A 21,356-nucleotide genomic window follows, 5' to 3' on the forward strand; every position below is an offset into this window, starting at 1 on the left:
ACAAACTAAGTACTCATTGTGATTTCAAGGGGAACGGATTGCAATTTTTCCAAGCAGACCAAAACCAGTAAATCAGCTACTGCAACTCAAGTGGGGAAATTTGTAATTAACCAATCAGCTGTCACCCAAATGCTAAAATGTTCTGCTACTAAGAGGTAGAAGAAAGCTTTTAGAAAAATGTCTTAGTCATGCTTAAAGTAACACCAAGCAGAAAAACTAAATTAAAAAGTAAAAACCAAGACCCTCTGTGGTCTATTCCTATGTGGCCTAATTATGTGCTTTTAAGATAACAACATTTAGAGAAATCTGATCCCTACATAAAGAATATTTCCCAAACTTTAATCTGAAGCTCATTCTTTAAAAAGAACTTTTTAGTCCTTTATGAATGTATAAAACCACAGAATATAATAAAGCTGACCCCTGAAGAAGTTACTAAAAGTGAACTGCCACTTCTGGACAGATTTGTTTCATCTGAGCAGTTAATTTTACTAGTAATAACCAAGGACAAATAGTACAGTCTAAGAGCCTCCTCAAGCACACACGAGTATCTTTAAATATTCAAAAGAAGCTGAATTTTTCATCACTACGTATCTTACTATGCATTTAAAATAAAGTAATAGTAAACCTTCAGCTGAGGTTTTTCATCTTTTCCAGAGGTATCCTCAGATTGCTGATGAACCAGGACAAATTCTTCATTAATTAATGTGGATACAGTTTCAGGAATCCTACTGGCTTTGCTAAATGATGTTTTGACTTCCATCTCAGCTCAGTATTCTCCTCCTGACACAAGAACCTAACAAAGAAGGAAAAATATTAAATAAGCAGGCTTGAAGCTGTAAACAATATGTTAATGGATATAATATGAAGTTGTTGCGGAAACTTTATGAATGTATTATACTATATTCCTCAAACTCTGAAATCATCGGTATAAGAAATCTTTTTTCAGATAGTCTGTATGATTTTTAGGGTATATATTTAAGCAGCAGCTGTTATCTACGTGTATAGATAACACACGAGGAAGTTCATCTCAGAGCTTTCACTTCCCCACTTCACATACAGTACAGGGGGAAACAAACTGCTACTGTCTGTCACCTTTCCAATGCTGGGAAGTGCCCAAAGGGTAGCTCAACTAAATGTCTGTTTTCACCAGTGAACAAACACAGGTTTAGCTTCAAATTGTTCTTCACAGCAATACAATGCTGTAGATCTGTGCCATGCTTGCTTCTCAATTACAGTTTCAAACCACCAAGTGATCATGAAAAGAATGCAAATTTAGGTCTATCACTTTTGAAACTACAGTCTGCACGCTTTTGGTCTTTCAAAGACTTGGCTTATAATAACTATTTATACAGGCAACACCACAAGATCTTCCCTCTTCCAAACTTAGCCACAATTTTATCCATCAACCAGTGAGGGTATTATTCACAGAAATCCCAGAATAACTCAAATTTTTGGGATAACTGACTTGTATAGCATTAAAAACTTCTTAGAAGATTCACATTATAAAATAATACTGAACAACAGCTAGAGTATTCACAGAGTGATTACAAATTCAGATTAACCGTTTAGCACTCTTTGCCTTTCGTATCTCCATACTGAGCACGTTGTAAACAGTTTATTAACTCCATGTATTTTTTAAAAATTGTCATGTAAAAACGCTTCTGAAAAGCTTGTGTACTACTTGCAATGAACACCAAATCTAGCTCAAAATGAACATTAACTTCAAAGTAAATCCTCAACATAAAAGTGAATGCCTGCTATTATAGAACTCTTTGAAGGCAGTCAGAAGACATAAAGTTATGCTCCCCAAATACTGCATACCCTGAGTTATCATTAGCTCTGCAGTTAGGCCAACACTGGAGAACACAGCAGAGGATGATGGGCAGTCACATTAGGAAAAATATCTAGTCTACTCAAAACCTCTCTCCCAGCCTATACCTACTATTGCTGGACTTACAGAATATGACAAAAATGAAGCCCCACCATTATTTCTAACATGTTTGCAGAAAGGATGGATCCCAAGTTACCCTATTTTGACAATCTTTAGTGGTTCAGTCTATCCAAGTTTATTTTTTATTCTTATTTATAGGAGAATAACACAGTAACTCCAATATAAAATGGTTCTACTATATTAACTGTCAAAAGACACATGCAAACTGCTAATACTAGATTATGAGTTCTTTCTGCAGCAAAGCACAAACTCACAGGCACGCTGTTAACTAGGAAAAGTTTTTTGTAGCAATGTTTTAATAATAAAACCAGGGAAAATGTAGCATGTGTAAAGCCAGAGAAATTTATGATAATGCAGCTAGAAAGCATACTGATGCACAAAGTATTTTTTCTTCCCTATGTGGAAAAAGGTAACTTAAGAAAATTCATTCTTCCTAAATTTTAATCTGAAAGACAAAGGAAATGTTATAAACATTAAATAACTGCTAGGAGCTTCTTATTCAGGTCATATATTTAAAAGTGCGCCATACACATTCTTGCAATTACATTTGAGTTGCAAGGCCTTTAATTTCTGTAAGAGTGTACTCCAAGCTTGTCTTTACAATCAGCATAAACTACCACATCCAGTGCAGACACATACTTTTTTCCACACACAACTACGTTAGCTGAATTACCACTCCAGAACCCCTAATTTCAGCCTTTTCATTATAGCCTACTCCAACCTGCCACTGGTGCTATTCATGTGAATGCCCTCTACCCCATTTCAGTCCAAAAGCCACATTAATTTCAGTTTAGTAGCAGAACATGAACACAAACAGGTCAGTCATTCAGGAAACAAATGCTTCAACCAGGAGAATGCAGTTCTATATCATTTAGCTCAAATATAGTTATAAGAACAAGTTTACAAACTGCTCAGGTCATCTGCTAAGACAACCCCTTGACATCCACGCGACAGAACTTGCCATCTGACAAATTAATAGCAACGTATTCATGGAAAATGTGTGGACTAAAAATGAACATCCCAGAGTGAACACACTATCCATTTCCTCCCCCTTCTAGTCACAAGCTATTTACAAAGCAAAAGCTTTATACACAGTACTTTATGATCAGACTTCTACCAAAAATAATTTTTAATGCCAGAGACAAACTAAGTACCAAAAATCATGATCAAGTAATTTTCAAATTAAACAACTTGAGTAAAATTCATGTCAGAATTTAGGAATGTAACTGTGAGTCTCATGAATCTCATCAAGATTTATACTATTGTTAGTAGTAAGCTACTTAGAAGGAAAAAGTTTCTATTTTAATGTTATAAAGGCACAAAACCTAGTCTTCAGTTAAGCACTTTTGAGGAAAAGCAGTAAAGGATTTAAAAACCTCTCTGAAAGAATCATGCGTTAAGGTTACTTGGGGAAGGAAAGGAGTAGGACATCTGAAGGGGTTTTTTTTTATTCTTTAGGAACAAGAAGAGACACACGTGCATTCTGGACTTTCCAGCCACCTTCAGCCAGTAGATGGTTATGTCAATACCATTAGTCCTACTGAGGACTTACTCCTTTTTTACTCGTTATTGAGTTATACACTTGAACTCTTCCTTTTTCTACAACCAGTAGAGAACAAAGAACAGCATCACCTATCAGACACATACAAAATCTAAAAGCAGACCCTTACTACTATACTAATAAATAAGTCTCATGTGGTTTTTTTTTTGTCATTCCTGATAAAAAGCTGAAAAAGTTATGAAAATAATAATTTATTCTTGATTGTATTAGTCAAGAACAAGGCAGTTGCAGTCTGCAATCGCATCTGCGGTTAAGCACTGAAGTTAGCAGCAGACAATCCAGAAACTGAATGCTGTCTCAGAATACTGACAAAGTTTAGCATTTGCTTTATCAGTTTAAAGTTACTGTGAGAGCAGTATCCAGCAGTGAGGGGCTGACAGGACCAGAAAAGTCAACAAACATAATATACCTCAGCTACTTCTGCATGAGGTCCAGCAGCTTTAGTGTAATCTGCTACTGCATCTTATTTCCAAATAAACAAGTGTGGCTAAGGTGCGTTCTGCTGTTCTGCCAATAATGCTACAAGAACTGAAACCTAAGACCAGATGGTAACTTCCCAAACGACCAGAGCCAAGAGTCATAACTGTTCTTCCAACAGTATCTTCAGAAAGATGACAACAAATTGTGCTTTGAAAGTTCTCTTCTCAGTAAGAAATACTGGTAAGTATGTGCTGCTACTGCAAGTAAGTAATTTCTGCAGAAGTACCTTTTTTTTCCTCCATGCTTCAATGAACAATACCACACACACACACACACACACAAAAAAAAAAAAATCAGAAACCCAGCAACTAATACATAGGAGGAAATTTTTCTAAACTCAGCTAAATAAAACCTGGTGTGATAAAAGGATTAAAATTTTAAGAGTAACAATTTTAGAAAAGGTTTTCTGACTGTGTTTTCAGACCAAAGGTTTTTGGAAATACAAAGTAACCAATCAAACCTAGTTTTAAAAGGGGGGGGTGGTGGATATTAGTCCAGAGAAGTATCTCAAGCTGTAGGGATACTACAATGACTGAAGAAACGTTGTTGGTTTTCCCTGTGAGCTTTATTGTGTAGTTTTGGTCAAGGCACTTAATCTCTCTGCTTTACTTCTAATTTTCAGTGTTTTGCTGAAATATACAGAGTCCTGTATAACAGCTAACCAAGCCATACTACCTGGAACATAGGTGTTCTGGGGCCAAACACTGGAACTTCGCATCTGCATAGTACTAAACTATAACAGGCCCAAACCTAGCAGCTTCCCCACTTCATGCCAGAAAGGCAGAGGTTCACTGTAGCTCCCTTTATTAAATACCCTAAGCGGCTGAAGAGCAAGAGAAGCTGAACAGCAGCAATCCTGGAAGGCCCAGATGCATTCAGCACGGAATCAAAGTAAGGGACACAGGACAGAAATGATTGTAATTCCTTTCCTGCCTAACACTTGCATGCATTTCATATTGAATTTAGACTTGCAAAAGCACATCTGATACAGAAAGACAAATACCTAGGTAGTGCCGTGGATTTCTGGGCAGAGTAGCTCAGGACAGGGCACTGCTGGCAACACAGTCACTATCACAGAAGAATAAGGATCAAGGTAGAGCTAGTGACTTTCCAAAAGACAGCTGCTTTGCAGACCTGATTCGAAAACTTCCTCATCAGGCTGGTCCCCAAAAGTAAATACCAATGAAACAGTTACCAGACATTTTGGGGTTTTACTTTCAGTTTCTGTCCAACAAATATTTCAAAGTTATGGCTCAACTTCACTGTTGGGGAGGGTGGGAGGAGGAGATACTCATCTGTTTCAGCATTATAGCTAACAAAAAAAAAAAAAAAAAAAAAAAAGACCAAAACCAAAAACACACACAAAAAAATTTGATAAAATGTAAAGCAATGAAAAGACAACAAGCAAGCAAGATAAAGGTTGATCTATTTTCACTAAGCATCAAGAAACATTGTTTTTAAAAGAAGCTTTCTGCCTTCTTTCAAGGCTGCAATCAAGAGCAGGCTAGTTCATAATTTCTTTTATCAAACAAAAATCAGGCCTTTTTGTTTTGTTTTTTTGATGATCTCAAACCCCAGGTAAGATACTGGGAAGTATGTCCTACCCATTTTCAGAACTAAGGTTCCTCAAGAGAATCTCTTTCAAGAAGGACCTTTCTGAGGAGGAAGCTACCCAGAGGTTCATCTTCTGCTAACAAATGTCTGACGTACAAATGTACACAGAAAAGCATGGTCAGTTCTTTTTCAGCTACACAATACAATGCATGACAGCAAAAAGAGCATTAAGCTAGCTGAACTTGAAATCACAGATTCTAGGCAATTCATATTTCTGGCTTACTGAAGCAATGTAGGTAAGTTCTAACTTGCCACTGAGGGAACAGGCAAGTGGACAGACACTGACACACACATATATAACTGAATGCCTCGACCACAGCATCTTACTTTCAGAAAATGTGTCAAAACTATGCATTGCTATAGCTCTCACCCTGTGAGCTTGCTAACTTTAACGAAGCACACAGAGAGCTCTCAGCCTTATGGGCCTGTTAACATTAATGAGGCATACCTTCCCCAGAAAGCTAACAAATGCTTCAAACATACACAGTTTTACCTTTTCAATGTTTTGTCACTGAAAGACTATACAACCACACAAAATTCCTTATTATATAGTATGTTGATGCAATACAGCTCTTCCCTAAAACCCTTTTCTCTACTGACTGAATGCAGAAGAAAATCCTAGATGTTAGTGAGATTTAAACAAACTGATTTTATGACAACAGTAGCACTATAATTTTACCCTTAATCTCAATTTCTCTTCATGTAATCTTTATATAAAAAGCTAAGCCTCTACATTCACACTAACTACTATTTTATTTGCCATAAATTGTTTCCTAGTGTCTTATCTCTAGCAGTGAGGCTATGTAAAGCACATACAGGAAAAATAAAAAATAAGCAAGCATCTACTTGGCTGTTTCCCAAGATTAAAATCAACCTGATGCTGAGAAAAGACTGCTGATCCCCAGTATTTCAATACATGTACATACACATATATAAAAATTATTCTGATTTCCAGGACAGCAATGGCAAGACCAAAAGTCTTTCCAACAAACCTCAAATCAACCTCAAAACAAACAAAAAGCCAAACACCACCGTTCCATACACACAAAACCAGAAAGTAACCACACAGCTTATTTTGGCAACACTGTCTCTGTGAAAGCAAACCTCTACTATGTAGGCAACAGCAAATAATTAGTTTGTTCATGACGGCAAACTGTTTTTAATTGTTGTACTGGGTGCCTAGATACAGAGGTTTTGCAGGCTGTTTTTACACATCAATCTTATAACCAAGGAATAACAATGTAAGGAAAACAGAATCAAGAGAACTACATAATCAAGAACATGTCTGGTTTTCTTCAAAAACATACTATATCCACATCTTCTCAAATAAATTCTAATTAGCACTTTTTAAACACATTTCATTATGAATACTGAAACATTTATATTATAATAAAAAGAGATAAAGCTTCCTGACTTGAATCTCTGGATTACACATAAGTCACTGAACCACTTACACATCACAAAGATTCATAGTTTGAGTCACTCTGGGAAAAATACTGGGTTTGTTTATTTTAACTTTAAGATCATCAGAGTGAAGAACCCTTCTAGAGGAATGGCTGGTACTTAATGTGGTTGGAGCATGACTCAGGCAAGGAAGCGGCTGACATTTACAGCCAGAGAAGCACCATCTTTCCTCTTGAGCAGAGATCATCACTGCAAGTCAAAGGCATGAAAGATGATGAGAAGCAAATTCATCTTCCAAACACAAACTCACTGAACTGAACCCCTAAAATTTACATAATGGGTGGAAGAAGTACCAGGAACACCTGTTGAAGTATCAGTCCAGATAAGCCAAAGAATATAGGTACAGCTTGAGCAAATGAGAGTCATGTAGGACAAACTACACCCTAGACAAAATAGTTAAAAATTAAAAATAAGCTTAAGCACAGTAAGCTCATCCTGCCTCGAGGATAAGGCAAACAACGTAAATAAAGCAACTCTAGTATACCATCACACCTCAGAATCTTGAGCCAGTAATTCATTTTTAACTTTGGAAAATATGAAGCAGAAACAAAGAGTATACAATTTTCTATAGTTGCAGTTTCACAAACTTGGGTTTCCTTTGACTTTTTTTTTTTTTCATTGCTTGAAGGCAGCATTCAAACTGAAACCAAACACCAGGTGATTTACTGAACTGTATGGTCACTTGCTCAAAAATGTCATGACCTATATTCCAGAGGAAAACCGTAGCATAGCTGCTACTGCTAACAATTGTTTCAGATTATTTCATTCCTTACTAGTAAAAATAGTAGTGTTAGTCTAATTTAGCCAAGGGAACAACCTCTCTCCATTAAAAATATTAAATATTTCAACCAGGTATTTTCTCCACAAGCTATTATTTCCAGTAAGAATTACATGATGTAAAGCAAAAAGAGACCATATGGGACAGCAGTATGATACAATGCTGTAGTGATGCTGGGTGCCAAACTTTTCCCCTGCCAAACAAGTGCCTTTAAAAATGTCACTTCCAACACCAGTGAAACACACAAGAAATTTTGATTCATTGCCTGCCACCGACTACCTGCAGAGTTAGTAAAATCCTTGCTCCTCAAAGCCAGAAATTTAAGTTATGACAACTGCTATCTTGAGATTTGCAACATGTATCTTTCAGAATATTAGGTTTTGCAGATTTAACTTCAAATCACGATGTTTCATTCTTAACCACAGAAGATGCCATTATACTACCAACCACATACATTAAGACTGCAATTTCTCAAAAAACTCTTAAACTGTAGTCAGTCCAGCACTGCACTGTGCCATAGACACTATTTCATGCTTCTAAACTCATTTTCCTTAGATACTTCTCTTAATTTTTTCATTCTAGCAGCTACCAAAGGCAATTGTGAGTTGTACATCAATAACCACAGCATACCTTTTTTTTATTACTCAGTTACAGATTTTCAAAACCAGCAGTTTTGCTTTGGCAGCTATCTAGACTTCTACTGGTTTTGTATCAAAAATGTGCAATTTAGTGCACCCAGTATTAGGAAGACAAACATTTCCTTTATAATATGAAACAATACCAAGCTTCTTGTTAAATATTTCCACATACTTTATACACTTAATACACTTACATTTACTTCCTTGAAACAGCTGACAAGTACATTTCAATGTATTAAAGAAAAGCCTCATAAAAAGCCAACTTTAAGCAATGATTACAAGAAAGAAAGTTTTTCTATAGCTAAATTAATCTGGGGCTGCCAAAGCAAGTTTCTGGTTTGGTTTTGCCTCTTCTAGCAATTAAATCTGTTTAGTAGAATTGTTTTAAAGGACAATTCTACGTTAAAAACATCACAACCAAGAGACTTTTTAGACCCTTCTTATAGTGAAACTATCACTGGTCTTAAAGAAAAACAGGGGGTTTTTTTAAAAACTTAGCCTTTTGCCCAGATCACCATTATCTAGATCTTACGCATCTCATTTGTTAAATTGAATTCCTGTCATCGGTTATTTCTGGTGCAAGCCTCAGGCTAATCTAGAGCCATCAATTAGAAAAAAAATTAAAAAAAAATAAAAATCACAGAATATGCACTTGCTGGGGAATAGGTAACTGAAACAATACAACAGAGTTGCTTATGTCATCACCAAGCATAACTGAAAAAGCTTGCAAAAAGCTAGGACATTAATTCCCTTGATTGAATTTTCTCATCCAACCACAAAGAAAACCAGTATTTGTCTGTTGAGCCAGGCTATCCAGAGTAGCTTGAATTTTAAGTGTTATATTTCCAATTTGATAATTATCAAATTCACCTGCTTGTATAAAACAGTCAAAAAGCTGTACCTGCAATTCTATGCCTTTTTTATTTTTTCTTTTTTTCTTTTTCTTTTAAATCACAGCCAGTCTCTTAAAGTTTGAGTTCAAGACAGCTTCCCAAATATGAGTATGCTGTACTATCAATACATTAAACACAGATATGAAAGCTTACTATGAGTATTTACATACTAAATACTTCCACAAAACATTTTTACTTCTGAAACAAAGGGAGGAAGCTACCAGCTGCTACTCTAAAAACATAAAATTCACAAAAATATGAAGGAGTGTGAAAGGTCAGGCATGTTCTATTAAGTCATTATATAAGCACACCCTTTTCACAACAATATTTTCAGCATATTACCTTGGTCTCCACTGAGGGAGAATGTTGAATTATGAGGTCCCTAAACACCCCAAACACAGTTCAAGCTACCAAAACGACAGACACACAGTTGAGAGGCTACAATTAACAAAAGTGTGACAACCTCACAGCCAAAGTGTTAGAACGGGTAACGCTGGCACCACTGGTAACAAAACCATGGATATAAGTAAAGCATTTGCAATACAAAGAATTCAAACACCCAGTGCAGTCTAGAAGAGCACCAGCATTTCACCAATATCCAAGTCAAAAGCTGTCTTCAGTAAGTCCAACAAAGCACCCAAGCCCTAACTGTGCAAAATCAGACAATGGTTGTTCAGAAGCCCCATCAAAACAGATGACATTAGTTGTACATCTGCACAGTATAAGAATGTGATCTTATTACGGCACCTCTTGTGAATTTTCTGGAAAATGTAACAAATAACACAACTAGTTTTCCATTCCGACAGGAAGACCTGAGTTGCTCACTTACTACTAGAAAGAGCAAAGAGCAGAATCACACAGGCCAGGAAGAGAAACTGGGAGGGTCTGCTGGAACAAGGATTACTTGTATTATTATACCTTTTGATTTCTCTGGTTACTATCGAAAGGTAGATACTAAACTACTCTTCCCTCTGGCCCTTTTTTGGTCAGTCTTTCTGATGTCTCAATATGATGAAAGAGAAGAAGAATTAGAAAAGGGAAGCTGTAACAGTCAAAGGCAAATAAGCAGTCATAACAACTATGGGGAATATTCACCTTCATGTTAACTCTTCTGGGGCTTAACAAAATATTTACATGGACATTTTGATCAACTCTTTCCCCTGTCCCCTCACACTTTTTATACATCCCTACAGCAATAAACACCAACAATTAGCATTCAAAACTATATAAAAATCATTTACTGACTTTTCTGTGTCCTTAGTCACTTTCATTCCTTGCCCTTGTTGCCTCAAAACTGTTTAAGTTACCTCCAAGAAGAATTCTAGCCAGCAGTTCCCAATTTCTTAGAAATTTATACTGCCAACACTAATTAGTAACAAATAGGATGAAGTATAACAGGAATAAAAATACCTTTCTATGACATAAATGTACCTCTATGGGCAAACACAAACTGCCTACATGAACAGGAAGGACTCATATTTCCAAGGGCTAGTCTTCATTGCATCACTTGATCTGAATTCCAATTCAAGTTGTACTCCAAAACGAACTGCTGGCACACACAAAATGCTCTCCAACTCCACTGCTGTTATGCACTCCAATGCCTATAAACACTTCAGTTCAAGATGTAAATTTTGATACTTGCAAACTACAGATATCCCAGTAATGTCTTGAAGTTGGAGGTGATAAAGAACTGCCTAAAAAAAGCTTCAACTCTTCATACCTTCCTTCTCTGCTAAATTTGCACAAGTTTCTGGGCAGCCACACACTGAAAAGGACTGGACAGCTTAAGTGACAGACAACTAAACCCAGAGAAAGGAGGATTAGAGCATTTCTTCAGCCAGTTCAACACTTGACTACACAAGCACCTATGTCAGCACAATAATACACAGACCACAGACAAAAAACAAGCAGCTAAGACTGGGAACAGTTATTGCTTATGCAGCACTGCCACCAAGAAGTTACTTGCGAGAGTTCTCTTCAAAATAACAGGAAATAATTAAAGTATACACCAGCGGAACAAAATAAAACAAATGGTTCACAGAATGGAAAAGAAAATACATCCTTTTTGTGCCACATGCATTTCAGATGGCTCAGTCTAAATCATATAATCTAGTATTGTTTCTCAGTAACAGAAAAAAAAATAAATTTAATTAGGCTCCCAAGGAAAAAGAAGTATCAGTTTACAGCATTTAAACTCTTAAAAAAAAGTTTTCTTGTAATGGGAAATATACCGGTACCTTAGTTCAGTACAAAAAAAAAAAAAACAACAAAAAAAAAAAAACCAAGTTATTTGCAAGCTTATTTTAAAAGTTTAGCCAGTTATTGACTTTGTCCACATACTTCTAAATTAACATTCTGGATCTTATATTTTGTATCTAAAAGCACGCATGCAAACATAATGCGCTAGATTAACTTTATCTGCATTTTATTTTCACACTTATTTCCCTGCAAAAGCTTGAGAACTGAAAAGGCATTGCAGAGCCTTTGTACCAAGTTAAAATTTTGGGAAGGGAATAAAGAGTTAACAACAAGGAGGAAAAAAAAACATACACACTTTTTTTATTATAACATATCTGTAAGAAATACAAATATGTATATACCATATGCTTGCCCAATACACAAACATAGGTATTGGAACAAATCTGTGGATCTCAGCAAAATCATTTAGTCTAATTTCAGGCAAAAGAAAAAAAAAAAAGAAAAACACAACAATAGTTTGCATAAACAACAGAAGCACAAATTAGAAACATCTTACTTATTTTGCTGACATAGTAAATAACAAGACTAGATCTCTGCAAAGTGCAGTAATGAAGTAAAAATATCTAAATTTAATTACTTTGAACTGTTTTCCACTGGAGAAATTTCTGAAAGTACACACTGCTATAGAATTTATAATCAAAACATTCAAAGATACCTGGAAACATGTCACCAATACGGCACAGTAAGGCCATAAAACTACATAAGTGATTGCACTGAATAAAAAAAGTACCGTATTTCAATGCAACTACTTTTTACATAAAGGCAGAGTAGGGCAGGGAGGGAGATGCATTTCTAGCTAAGATAGAAACCAATCTACAAACAAAGGATCTAATTCCCTAAATAGTATTTTAGTCATGAATGGTAAATTACTGAAATCTGGCTCCTTACATTAGAAGGATTACTACTGAGTTTCCTAACAAGTACTGAGAAAGGACTTCATGGTCACTTACATTCACTTCATCCACCACCCATGTCACTGACTTACTACATGATGTCAAGCAAGTTAATTCACTTCTAAGCCCAACAGTAACATGGAAATCATCCTCAGCGAATTAGCAAACGGCCTTCAAGATCTACTCTCAGATTTTTAGTCACTGACTGAAATCCTGTTCTGATAATTTACTGCTTCTTAAAAATACCTTTCACTTTTATTTTTTTCTGCCCTTTAACCCTTTCTTTCTTATTTAGAAATCGTATGGAAGATATTAAGAATTTGAGCAATTAAGCCAGGGAGTTGTCCACCATCAGCAGTAATGCGCGGAAGATCAACAGACAGCACGCTGATTAATGTAATCAGAAACTGACCTCTATTCACTTCAGAGCACTGCCTTTTATAGCTTCCAAGCTTGGTCCCGCGCTTAAGCTTTATAATGATTGGTTTCTACACAAAATGCAAAGACAGCTGATTGGTTCCTTCTTCAGCATCCGGGAGCAACACTAGCTGATTGGTCCCTTCTTCAGCATCTGGGAGTTGTTTCCCTCCTGCACAACTTCTGCATACGTGGCTACAACTTTGCTCTGAAGTAATCTGTGAACTAGGCCGTTAATCCTTACTACGAACTCTAACCAATGGCAAGAGTCCTGGATCGCTCACATGCCCATTGTTTGTTAAAAAGCTCTCAACAGTAATGAACGTCACTCTTCAAGAGTTTGACAACAGCCTAATGTAAAATGAAAAATCACAGTTGAGAGACAAATGGTCAGACAGCAATTTTACCATTAACTAATTACTGAGCACCGTTTTTCACGGAACTGTAACTCCATTCAAATACCTTTCTACTATATTGGGAACCAACTCAGAACTCCCAACCATGCTAAAAAACATGTTTCTGGTCCAAATGGACACCCAAAGACCTGTTCAGACAGAAAAGCTAGACCAGTGACTGACATACCTGAGCCCAAAACCAAGGTGTCATCTTGGTACTGCTAAATCAACAAAAGAACATCAGCACAAAACACAACAGTTATACCAGTTAACATACTGAAGCAACACCAAGCATATGCAGAGGGTTTAAACCAACTAAGAACTTGGTTTCTAAACTGTTTGCACAGACTATAACTCAAGAACTCTCTCCCTTTTCTTGAATAACTGAGAGACACAAAACTCCTGAGAGGCTGGATGAATGCATGTAGTAATTGATAGCCCACTACTCATTTAAAATGGCTCAGTTTACAAAACTTTGGTTTATTCCAATGATTTCTAAAATGGATTTATGCATTGACAGAAAAACAGAATATTAATTCCACTTGAAAGAGCTTATGTACAGACTGTATTACATTAAATATTTATACAACCATCCTGCTGCTAAATACCAACATCTCTTTTTAATCTACAATGCATGAAAAGAGGAATGGCATACACTGATGTTAAAAATTTCTACCTAATAACTTTAGTTATGATGAAATTAATATACATATATATATCTAAGAAGCATGGGCCATTTTTCTCATTGTTTTGTCTCCTTGACACCACAGTACAAGTTGCGCTCTACAGACAGGACTCACTCCCTTATCACAAGAGTTTGATGCTTACCGCTTGCTTAGAAGGAACTGACACCTTTCAATCAAACATTTTATGCTCACATTACAATCATTTACAAACCAAGACTTAAAAAAATTCTTTACAAAGATTTACACATTTCTAGATATGAATGGGTAAAATGAAAATGAAACAGTTTTGATATCTGCCTCCAAAGCACACAGAAGGCAGATACATGGAAAAGATACAGCCTGTGCATGCCAGGATGGCATTAGGAGAAACCAACATCCAGCTGGAGCTAAAACCAATAAGGGATAAAGAGCAGCAAGGACAGGCACCTGCATCAGCAGCAAAAGGAAGGCTAAGGAAGCAATCTCTCTTGCTCAGTGAAACAGGGGACCTGATAACCATGTACACAAAAAGGTTCATCTATTTGATACCTCTTTTGCTCCAGTTTTCACTGGTAAGGTCCATCCTCAAGCCTCCTGGACACCTAAGCCTACTAGCAGAGTCTGCTGGAGTAAAGAATTACCTCTGAAAGAGGAAGCTTGAGCTTGTAAGCACAGAAGTCAGTGGGATCAGACAGGATACATCTGAGAGTTCTGAGGCAGGTGGCCCATGTCACCGAAATACCACACTACCACTTTTTAAAGGCCAAGAGACTGGGGGAGGTTCCTTATGACCGGAAAAAAGGCAAACATCACACACAACTTCAAGAACAGAAAGGGGGAGGATTCAGGCTGCTACAGATCAGCCAGCCTAATCTAAGTCCATGAAGGATTACGGAGCTATTCCTACATCCAAGAGGGACAAGAAGGTGATGGGAAATAGCTAGCATAGGTTCACCAAGGGCAAATGATGCCTGATGAGCACAATAGCTTACTGAAAGGAGACAATTGTCTTAGCAGATGATGGAAGAGCACTGAATGCAGTAGGCCACTAACAAGTCACTAACAAGAACAGCAAGTGGCAGTAGCAAGTCTGGTAACAAGTGGTTACAGTCCTACCTGTTGGGAATTATCACTGAAACCAGCACTATCTGACATCTTTATTAACAACTTGGGTGATAGGACAGAATGTATCCTCAGCAAGTTTGACAATGATACCAAACTGGGCAAAGTAGTCAATGCTCTGGAGGGCAGGGCTCCTTCAGAGAGGGACCTGAACAAGTTGGAGAAATGCACAGACAGAAACCTCCCTCATGAAGTTCAAAGGCAAGTATTAAGTCCTGTATCCACAACAGAATATCCCTGTGTGACAAGACAGGCTGGACACTAACCAGATAAAAAGCGACCTTTGCAGAAAAGTACCTGGAGATCCCAGCAGGTAAAAGGTTGAAAATGAGATGGCAGTGTACCCTCACAGCAAAGGAGGCCAAGCACACCCTGGGCTACTTAGCAGGAGTCTAGCCAGCTGGTCCAGGGGAGTAATCCATCCCCTCTATTCAGCACCTGTGAGACCACATTTGGAGCACTGTGTCCAGTTTTGGGCTCCCTGGTACACAGCAGACACTGACACACTGGAACAAGTCCAGAGGAGACCACTGAGCTGGCCAGGTGGCAGAAGCACATGATGTACAATGAGAGTGTGACAGAAATGAGTTTGCACAGCCTGCAAAAAAAAAAAAAAAAAAAGAAAAAAGAAAAAAGCTTAGAGGAATCCATATTGCTGTCTACAATTATCTAATTGGAAGGGTGCAGAAAAGACAGAACTGGACTCTTCTGGATGGTGCACAGTGACAGGACAAGAAGCAACAGACAAGTTGGAAAGTCAAGTCCACTTCACTTAAGGTGACTGGGTGGGGTTTTTATTGGGGGGCATCATTATGAGATTAATCAAAGAAACAGGTTACCCAGAAAGTTTTTAAGGGCTGAAACAACCTTTAATAAATTGCTCTTACTTCAGTTTAAGCAGGGAGATGGATTAGATGACCTCCAGAAGTCTCTTCCAACCTAAATGATGCTATTTCACTAATGTATTATTTCATCTGCCTAGGATTCTATTTCATAAACTTTCATTCAGCAATTTTTGCATCAAATTTATTAATTCTAATTATATATTTAAAAATGTCAGTTGCCCTGTACATACCGGAAGCACGAATCCAATGTGGTATACAAAAATGCTAACAACTCTTACCTACTTGCCCTTAGAACTTCTTCCCTTCATACCACTATGCTTCCCCCACAACCAGCAAACATAGGTTTTCAGCATCAAAACGACTTGGCACTTTCAAGCTCACTTGAAAAAAAAAAAAAAAAAAAAAAAAAAAACAAACACAAAACCATGCCTTCTTTGATATCCTGATTCATGTTTCAGGGATGATGACAGTATGAACATATAGCGCTGTAATGCCCCTCGCTTTGTGGCAAAACCTATTTTTTCCTCCATCCACTTAAAATCAGTAGAATCATCTTTGTCCATGCTATTCTTTCCAAAGAGAAGAAATGTTCCACCAAGGTAACAACAGGGCAGAGGTTTTCCACAAGGGCCTTACTCATCTTTCAGAGTAATCTATTTAACTAAGCAAGTTTTGGAAACCTTTTTTTAAATTACTTATTTATGTACTGTTTATAAACAGTCACACCCAACAAACTACTTTTTCTCTTTCAGCTTCACAAAGTCCACTCTTGGAACACTTCTGGTATCAAAATCAAGTACACACCTTAGAAGACACCAAGGTATTTTCTAATAATTTACACATTGGTTTTGTGTCTTTTTCAATTTAAGAATACAGAAAAAGGTGAAATAAAGGAATCTTTTCAAGTCTGTCAGCTTTGCTTGTGAACGAGGACTCCGTCAAAGACAAAAGATTCCCTTCAGCAATCTGGCATACAATAATGGCTCCCTTAATACCTGTACCCGTATAACAGAGTAAGATCGAACCCAGAACAAACTGTCAAAGGTATGAATTTCAAAAAACATCTTATGAAAATATACCTGAAAACATCTTCATCTCTATTAAAAGGACACCTCTATGAAGTTCAGTGTTAATACTCAAAATGTGCATTTTAATTTTCAGTTAGAAAGGTCAAGGTTAAAATTCACGGGAAGAAACCAAGAGGCATTACAGGAAAGATTAGTATAGGTAGTGGTCAAAAGAGGAAACAAACATTCAGTGTTGCACTTTGACACTTTTCTGCACTTGATACCAAGATCAAAAGTGCTAAGGTATCAGTCCATTGGGTACATAAAATGGGTATAATCCAATGACAAATTAATCTAGACCGTAAATCAGAAGGTATGTAACTACTAAGGTCAGTCAAGTATGAAACAGTCTTCCAATTACAGCAAAGGTGATAACAATATACAGCAACTACTTTAAAATTAAAGCTGATTACATTTACAAAAGTCCCTATCAAACAATGCCCAGCTCGCTCCTTGAAATTAATGGATCAACAAAAAGTTTACAAAGAAAGGATATGCAGAAGAAAACCACAGCTACTTATGTGGACACACGGAAGAAAAAGAGAGGAAGCTCTTATAAGGCAGTAGTCAATTTAATGTTGCCAAAAGTAAAAAGAACCATAGAACAGTCTGGGTTGGGAAGGACCTTAAAGATCATTGAACCACTAGATCAGGTTGCTCCAAACCCACCCAACCTGGCCCTAAACACTTCCAGGGATGGACAATCCACAACTTTTCTGGGCAACCTGTTCAGTGCCTCACCACTCTCATAGTTTCTTCCTTATATCTAATATAAATCTGTCCTCTTTCAGTTTAAAGCCATTACAAATGACACCATGGATTCATAATCACTGTAAGCCAGTACTGAGTGGAAAAAGAAGAGTTCCTGTCACCGTTACTATGATTTGCTACTTTCACAACAAGTGGCATAAGCCAATCAAGACCACAGGGTAGCTTCTTTTAGCAGTAGTGCCTTCTTGTACTAACTTACTTACTGTAAAACCATGACCCCCAATAAATACATCACCCACCACAACATATGTGATTGTACCAGAACTGCTGTTAGTCTTCCTCCCTACCCGCACACTTCTTCCTCCTCTGGATTGAGGCAATGTCCATATGGCCAGGCAAGTGAGCGGGTTCAAGAAGCTGTTCTAAAAAGTAACTGGGTGGAGGGGAGGAGGGAAGGAAGATGGAAAGAGGGGGAAGCAAGAAAAAAAAAAAAAAAAAAAAAAAGAAACAACAGGAAAAAAAAGTACTACTTTTTGACCAGATAAGTTCTTTACTTACTTTCTGGCTGTGGAAGTCCCATTGACAACACAAGGGAAGGAGCAGCCACAACTCAGATTGTCTTCAAATGCTTGGGAGTATGCATCAGGAACATGGTTTCCACAGAAAACCACATTATGCCCTCAATCTTTTTTGCAATCCCCTTACTAACATTACCAAATCTTAATCTGATAATCAATTCTTAAAGGACTGAATGCTATTTTTAACCAAGCAATATATTTCACTACAACCATCTTAAAGAAAACACTGCGGAGTACTTCCAATAATGCTCCAATTCAGCTTCCATTCTTCCAGCTCTGGAGTCAATTTGCGCTTACCGTATGTAACTATATTTGTAGTCTCTTCAAGTTTAAACTGCAAACTAACCCCTTAATTTGTACCATTAATACCATCTAACCCACATAAATGCTACTAGTTGCTATCCTACCTAAAACCTAGACACAAGCATAACTTGTAGGACTAATCTTATGCCCCCAGTAAACCTTCATAAGATCTAGAGCTTGAGTGACGGGCTTGAGTTTGATGGGCACTCAGGATTTTGGCCTGTATCACAGAGATTTGATCAAGTAAAATCACAGTACCTTTCTTGAATTTAAAGGGATAAGAAGCTGTTGCATGTATCATCACCAAAATCTCTCTGGAAACAGAAAGGAGAGGTTCCCTTCTGTGAGGCTGAAAAACTGTGAGGCTACAGTTTAACAATAAAAGGGAAAAGCAACACTTTTCTAATGCAGCTACTTCTTACTTGTTGCTAGATTTATTTCCATTTTAAAGAAAAATTGACATTTTAAATCTTTTTTTCTTTCCTGTCGCAAAGGAATGGATGCATACAGCTATGAAATGTGTTAAGCTGATTTACAATACTATGAAAAACTATTTTAATAACAGTTTTGAAAGAGTGACAGCAAGAGCAAAGTACATGCCACACTTCAGAAACTTAAAATGAGCAGAGCTGCCAAGTGCATTCTATTCAGACTGCCGTACCCACTTCAGATAGTTTCAGCAGATTTTGAAGTAAAGACAAGAATTTTTATACCAGGTCAAGGTTGGGAAGGGCCTAACTGTGAAAGTGTGTTAAAAAAAAAGAAGAAGAAATGACACAACAACAAGACGTAGATGCATTTGAGCCATGCAGACGCAGACTAGGACAGTAGTTTGCTAGTTTGGGCTCTTGGGAAGTGACTTCACTTTTCCTAAGGAGGAGGAGGAAGGAAGGTAGACGCTTCCACCACGTTCTCCCTTCCCTCACCACAAAAACAACTTGATTTTTTCAAATCCTCCACTTTGCTCCGGCTTCATTCCCCCCGAAGCAGCATTACCCCAGCGCCCAGCCGCGCACACGGAACATCAGCCCCTCAACACAAACCCAAGAAAACATGAAGAAGCGGCACCATCCCCCGAACAGCCACGCACCTCGTGCCCCCTCCTTCCTCCGCCGCCGTAACGGGAGCAGCGGCCAGCAGCCGGCGGCTCCCGGGGCCGCGCAGCCGGCCCGGAGGCGGCGGCCGTGGCGGCAGGGCCCGCCGGCGGAGGAAGCCACCTCAGGTCACTGGGCACTGTCACCCTGTGACGCGGGGCGGGCAGGCGCCCTTCTTCCCCCGCCCGTTCTCCTGAGGGAGCGACGACGCTTCCCGCTTCCACCCTCACGACACCCCCACCCCCTCGCCTCGCCCTAGCGAGGGAGGCCCGCGGCAACATCCCCCGCCGCTCCTCTCACCGATGGCAGCCGAGCCTCTCTCCCCGCTCTGCCGCCGCCTCCAGTCCGGCCGCTGCCTGGCTCAACTACCAGCTCCCTGCGCAGCGGAGGGGCAAGCCAGGCGAGCACGGCTCGGCGGGCCGCGCAGCCGCCTCAAGGCTGGGCCAGCGCCGTCCACATTCCGGCGGCGGGTGGATGGCGGAGAGGGCGGGGGCGCGTGCGCGCACCTCTCCCCTCCCACCACTGACACGGCGCGAGCGCCGGCACCGCGGGCGGCCGGCCGGGTGGAGCGCGGGGCGCGACCGGCCGTTAGCCTTCCCCGGCGCCCGCTGCGGGTCCGCTCTTCCGGATGGCGGGCCCTGGTGGCCGAGAGGAGCGCGGTGTGCGAGCTGCCCCGCGCTGGGCTGCCTCGGGGGCCGACCTGCGCCGGGACTGCGGCCGTGCTGAGGGTGCTCGGTCTGGCCGCCGAGGCTCGAAGTCGGTGCTAAGTTCAGGGTGGCTTCGTGCGAGTGCCGCCTTCAGGAAATTCTGGCCTTTACAAGATCGGGCTGGCTGAAAGGCTGGCGCCGAAACGTGTCAAACTTCTTGACCACACTGAGGAACAATGGAAGTGACCTACAAAAAACTCTTAAAAACGTTTTGCCTTTTTTTCTCATAACCCAGCCTCACTAAGCAGCAGCTTGTGTTGGCTTATCAACAGTGTTTTGGTATGGTTAAACAAATGTTTAATACTTAAAAAGTAAATATAAGTGTATGTTTAAATACTTAAACAATGGTGATAAGTACGTTTAAATAATGAAAGGTTGTCCTGTTGTTTTTTCTTTCTTTTTTTGTCTCGTGTGTGAAACAAATTACACTTAAATTAACCACAAAAATTATACGGCTTGTCTCTTCTTTCCATTTCAGATGTGGATTGGCAAAACCCTAAGGAATGTCAGACCACAGCCTTAACATAACTTTGTTGTGTGAAAGGCTGTGTCCAGTTTCCCCGGGATTCCCCGTGTGGGCGCTGTTCGTACGTTCTTGTTCTGTCAGTGGGGTCGAGAGCTGGGAATGCCATGCTCTCACGGCAACAGCAGGAGAGCGGGTCCGCTGCCACAGCTCGTGTCTGAATGACGCAGGTGTGGAAAGGAAACGCGCTAGCCTCCGTCTCCCGTCACCGCTGCCTGCTGCAGAGGTACAATGCTGGGAAACCTCGGGGTAAGGTTGAAGCACAGTTACTTGTAGCAGCAATAACACTGAAGTCTGATTTTGGAGGTCTTTCTAATGCACTGCAAGAGCACAGCTACTGAAGGTTGACGAGTCCAAGTCTTTCTTTCTCCTTAATGCTTGTTTGTATGCTGTTAAGA

At 39.1% G+C, this 21,356-nt stretch overlaps 1 protein-coding gene across 5 annotated transcripts in view; it reads right to left on the reverse strand.

Annotated features, from left to right (window-relative positions):
* The window catches only part of RABGAP1L (RAB GTPase activating protein 1 like), a 242,839-nt gene extending 222,532 nt beyond the window's left edge, over positions 1 to 20,307 (reverse strand). Inside the window, exons 1-2 of one of the 5 annotated variants that reach the window (XM_065674152.1) lie at positions 20,029 to 20,261; positions 626 to 793 (exon numbers count right to left, since the gene is read on the reverse strand). In XM_065674152.1, coding sequence (XP_065530224.1) covers positions 626 to 760 — 135 coding nt within the window. In that variant the 5' untranslated portion in view covers positions 761 to 793; positions 20,029 to 20,261. Of the gene's footprint in view, positions 1 to 625; positions 794 to 14,649; positions 14,734 to 19,724; positions 19,844 to 20,028 lie in introns of those variants that run through there. The other 4 variants (XM_065674155.1, XM_065674153.1, XM_065674157.1 and 1 more) reach the window with 4 other exon arrangements.
* Positions 20,308 to 21,356: the final 1,049 nt, after the last annotated feature.

Source organism: Lathamus discolor, chromosome 3 (assembly GCF_037157495.1).
Source record: "Lathamus discolor isolate bLatDis1 chromosome 3, bLatDis1.hap1, whole genome shotgun sequence".
Taxonomy (NCBI): domain Eukaryota; kingdom Metazoa; phylum Chordata; class Aves; order Psittaciformes; family Psittacidae; genus Lathamus; species Lathamus discolor.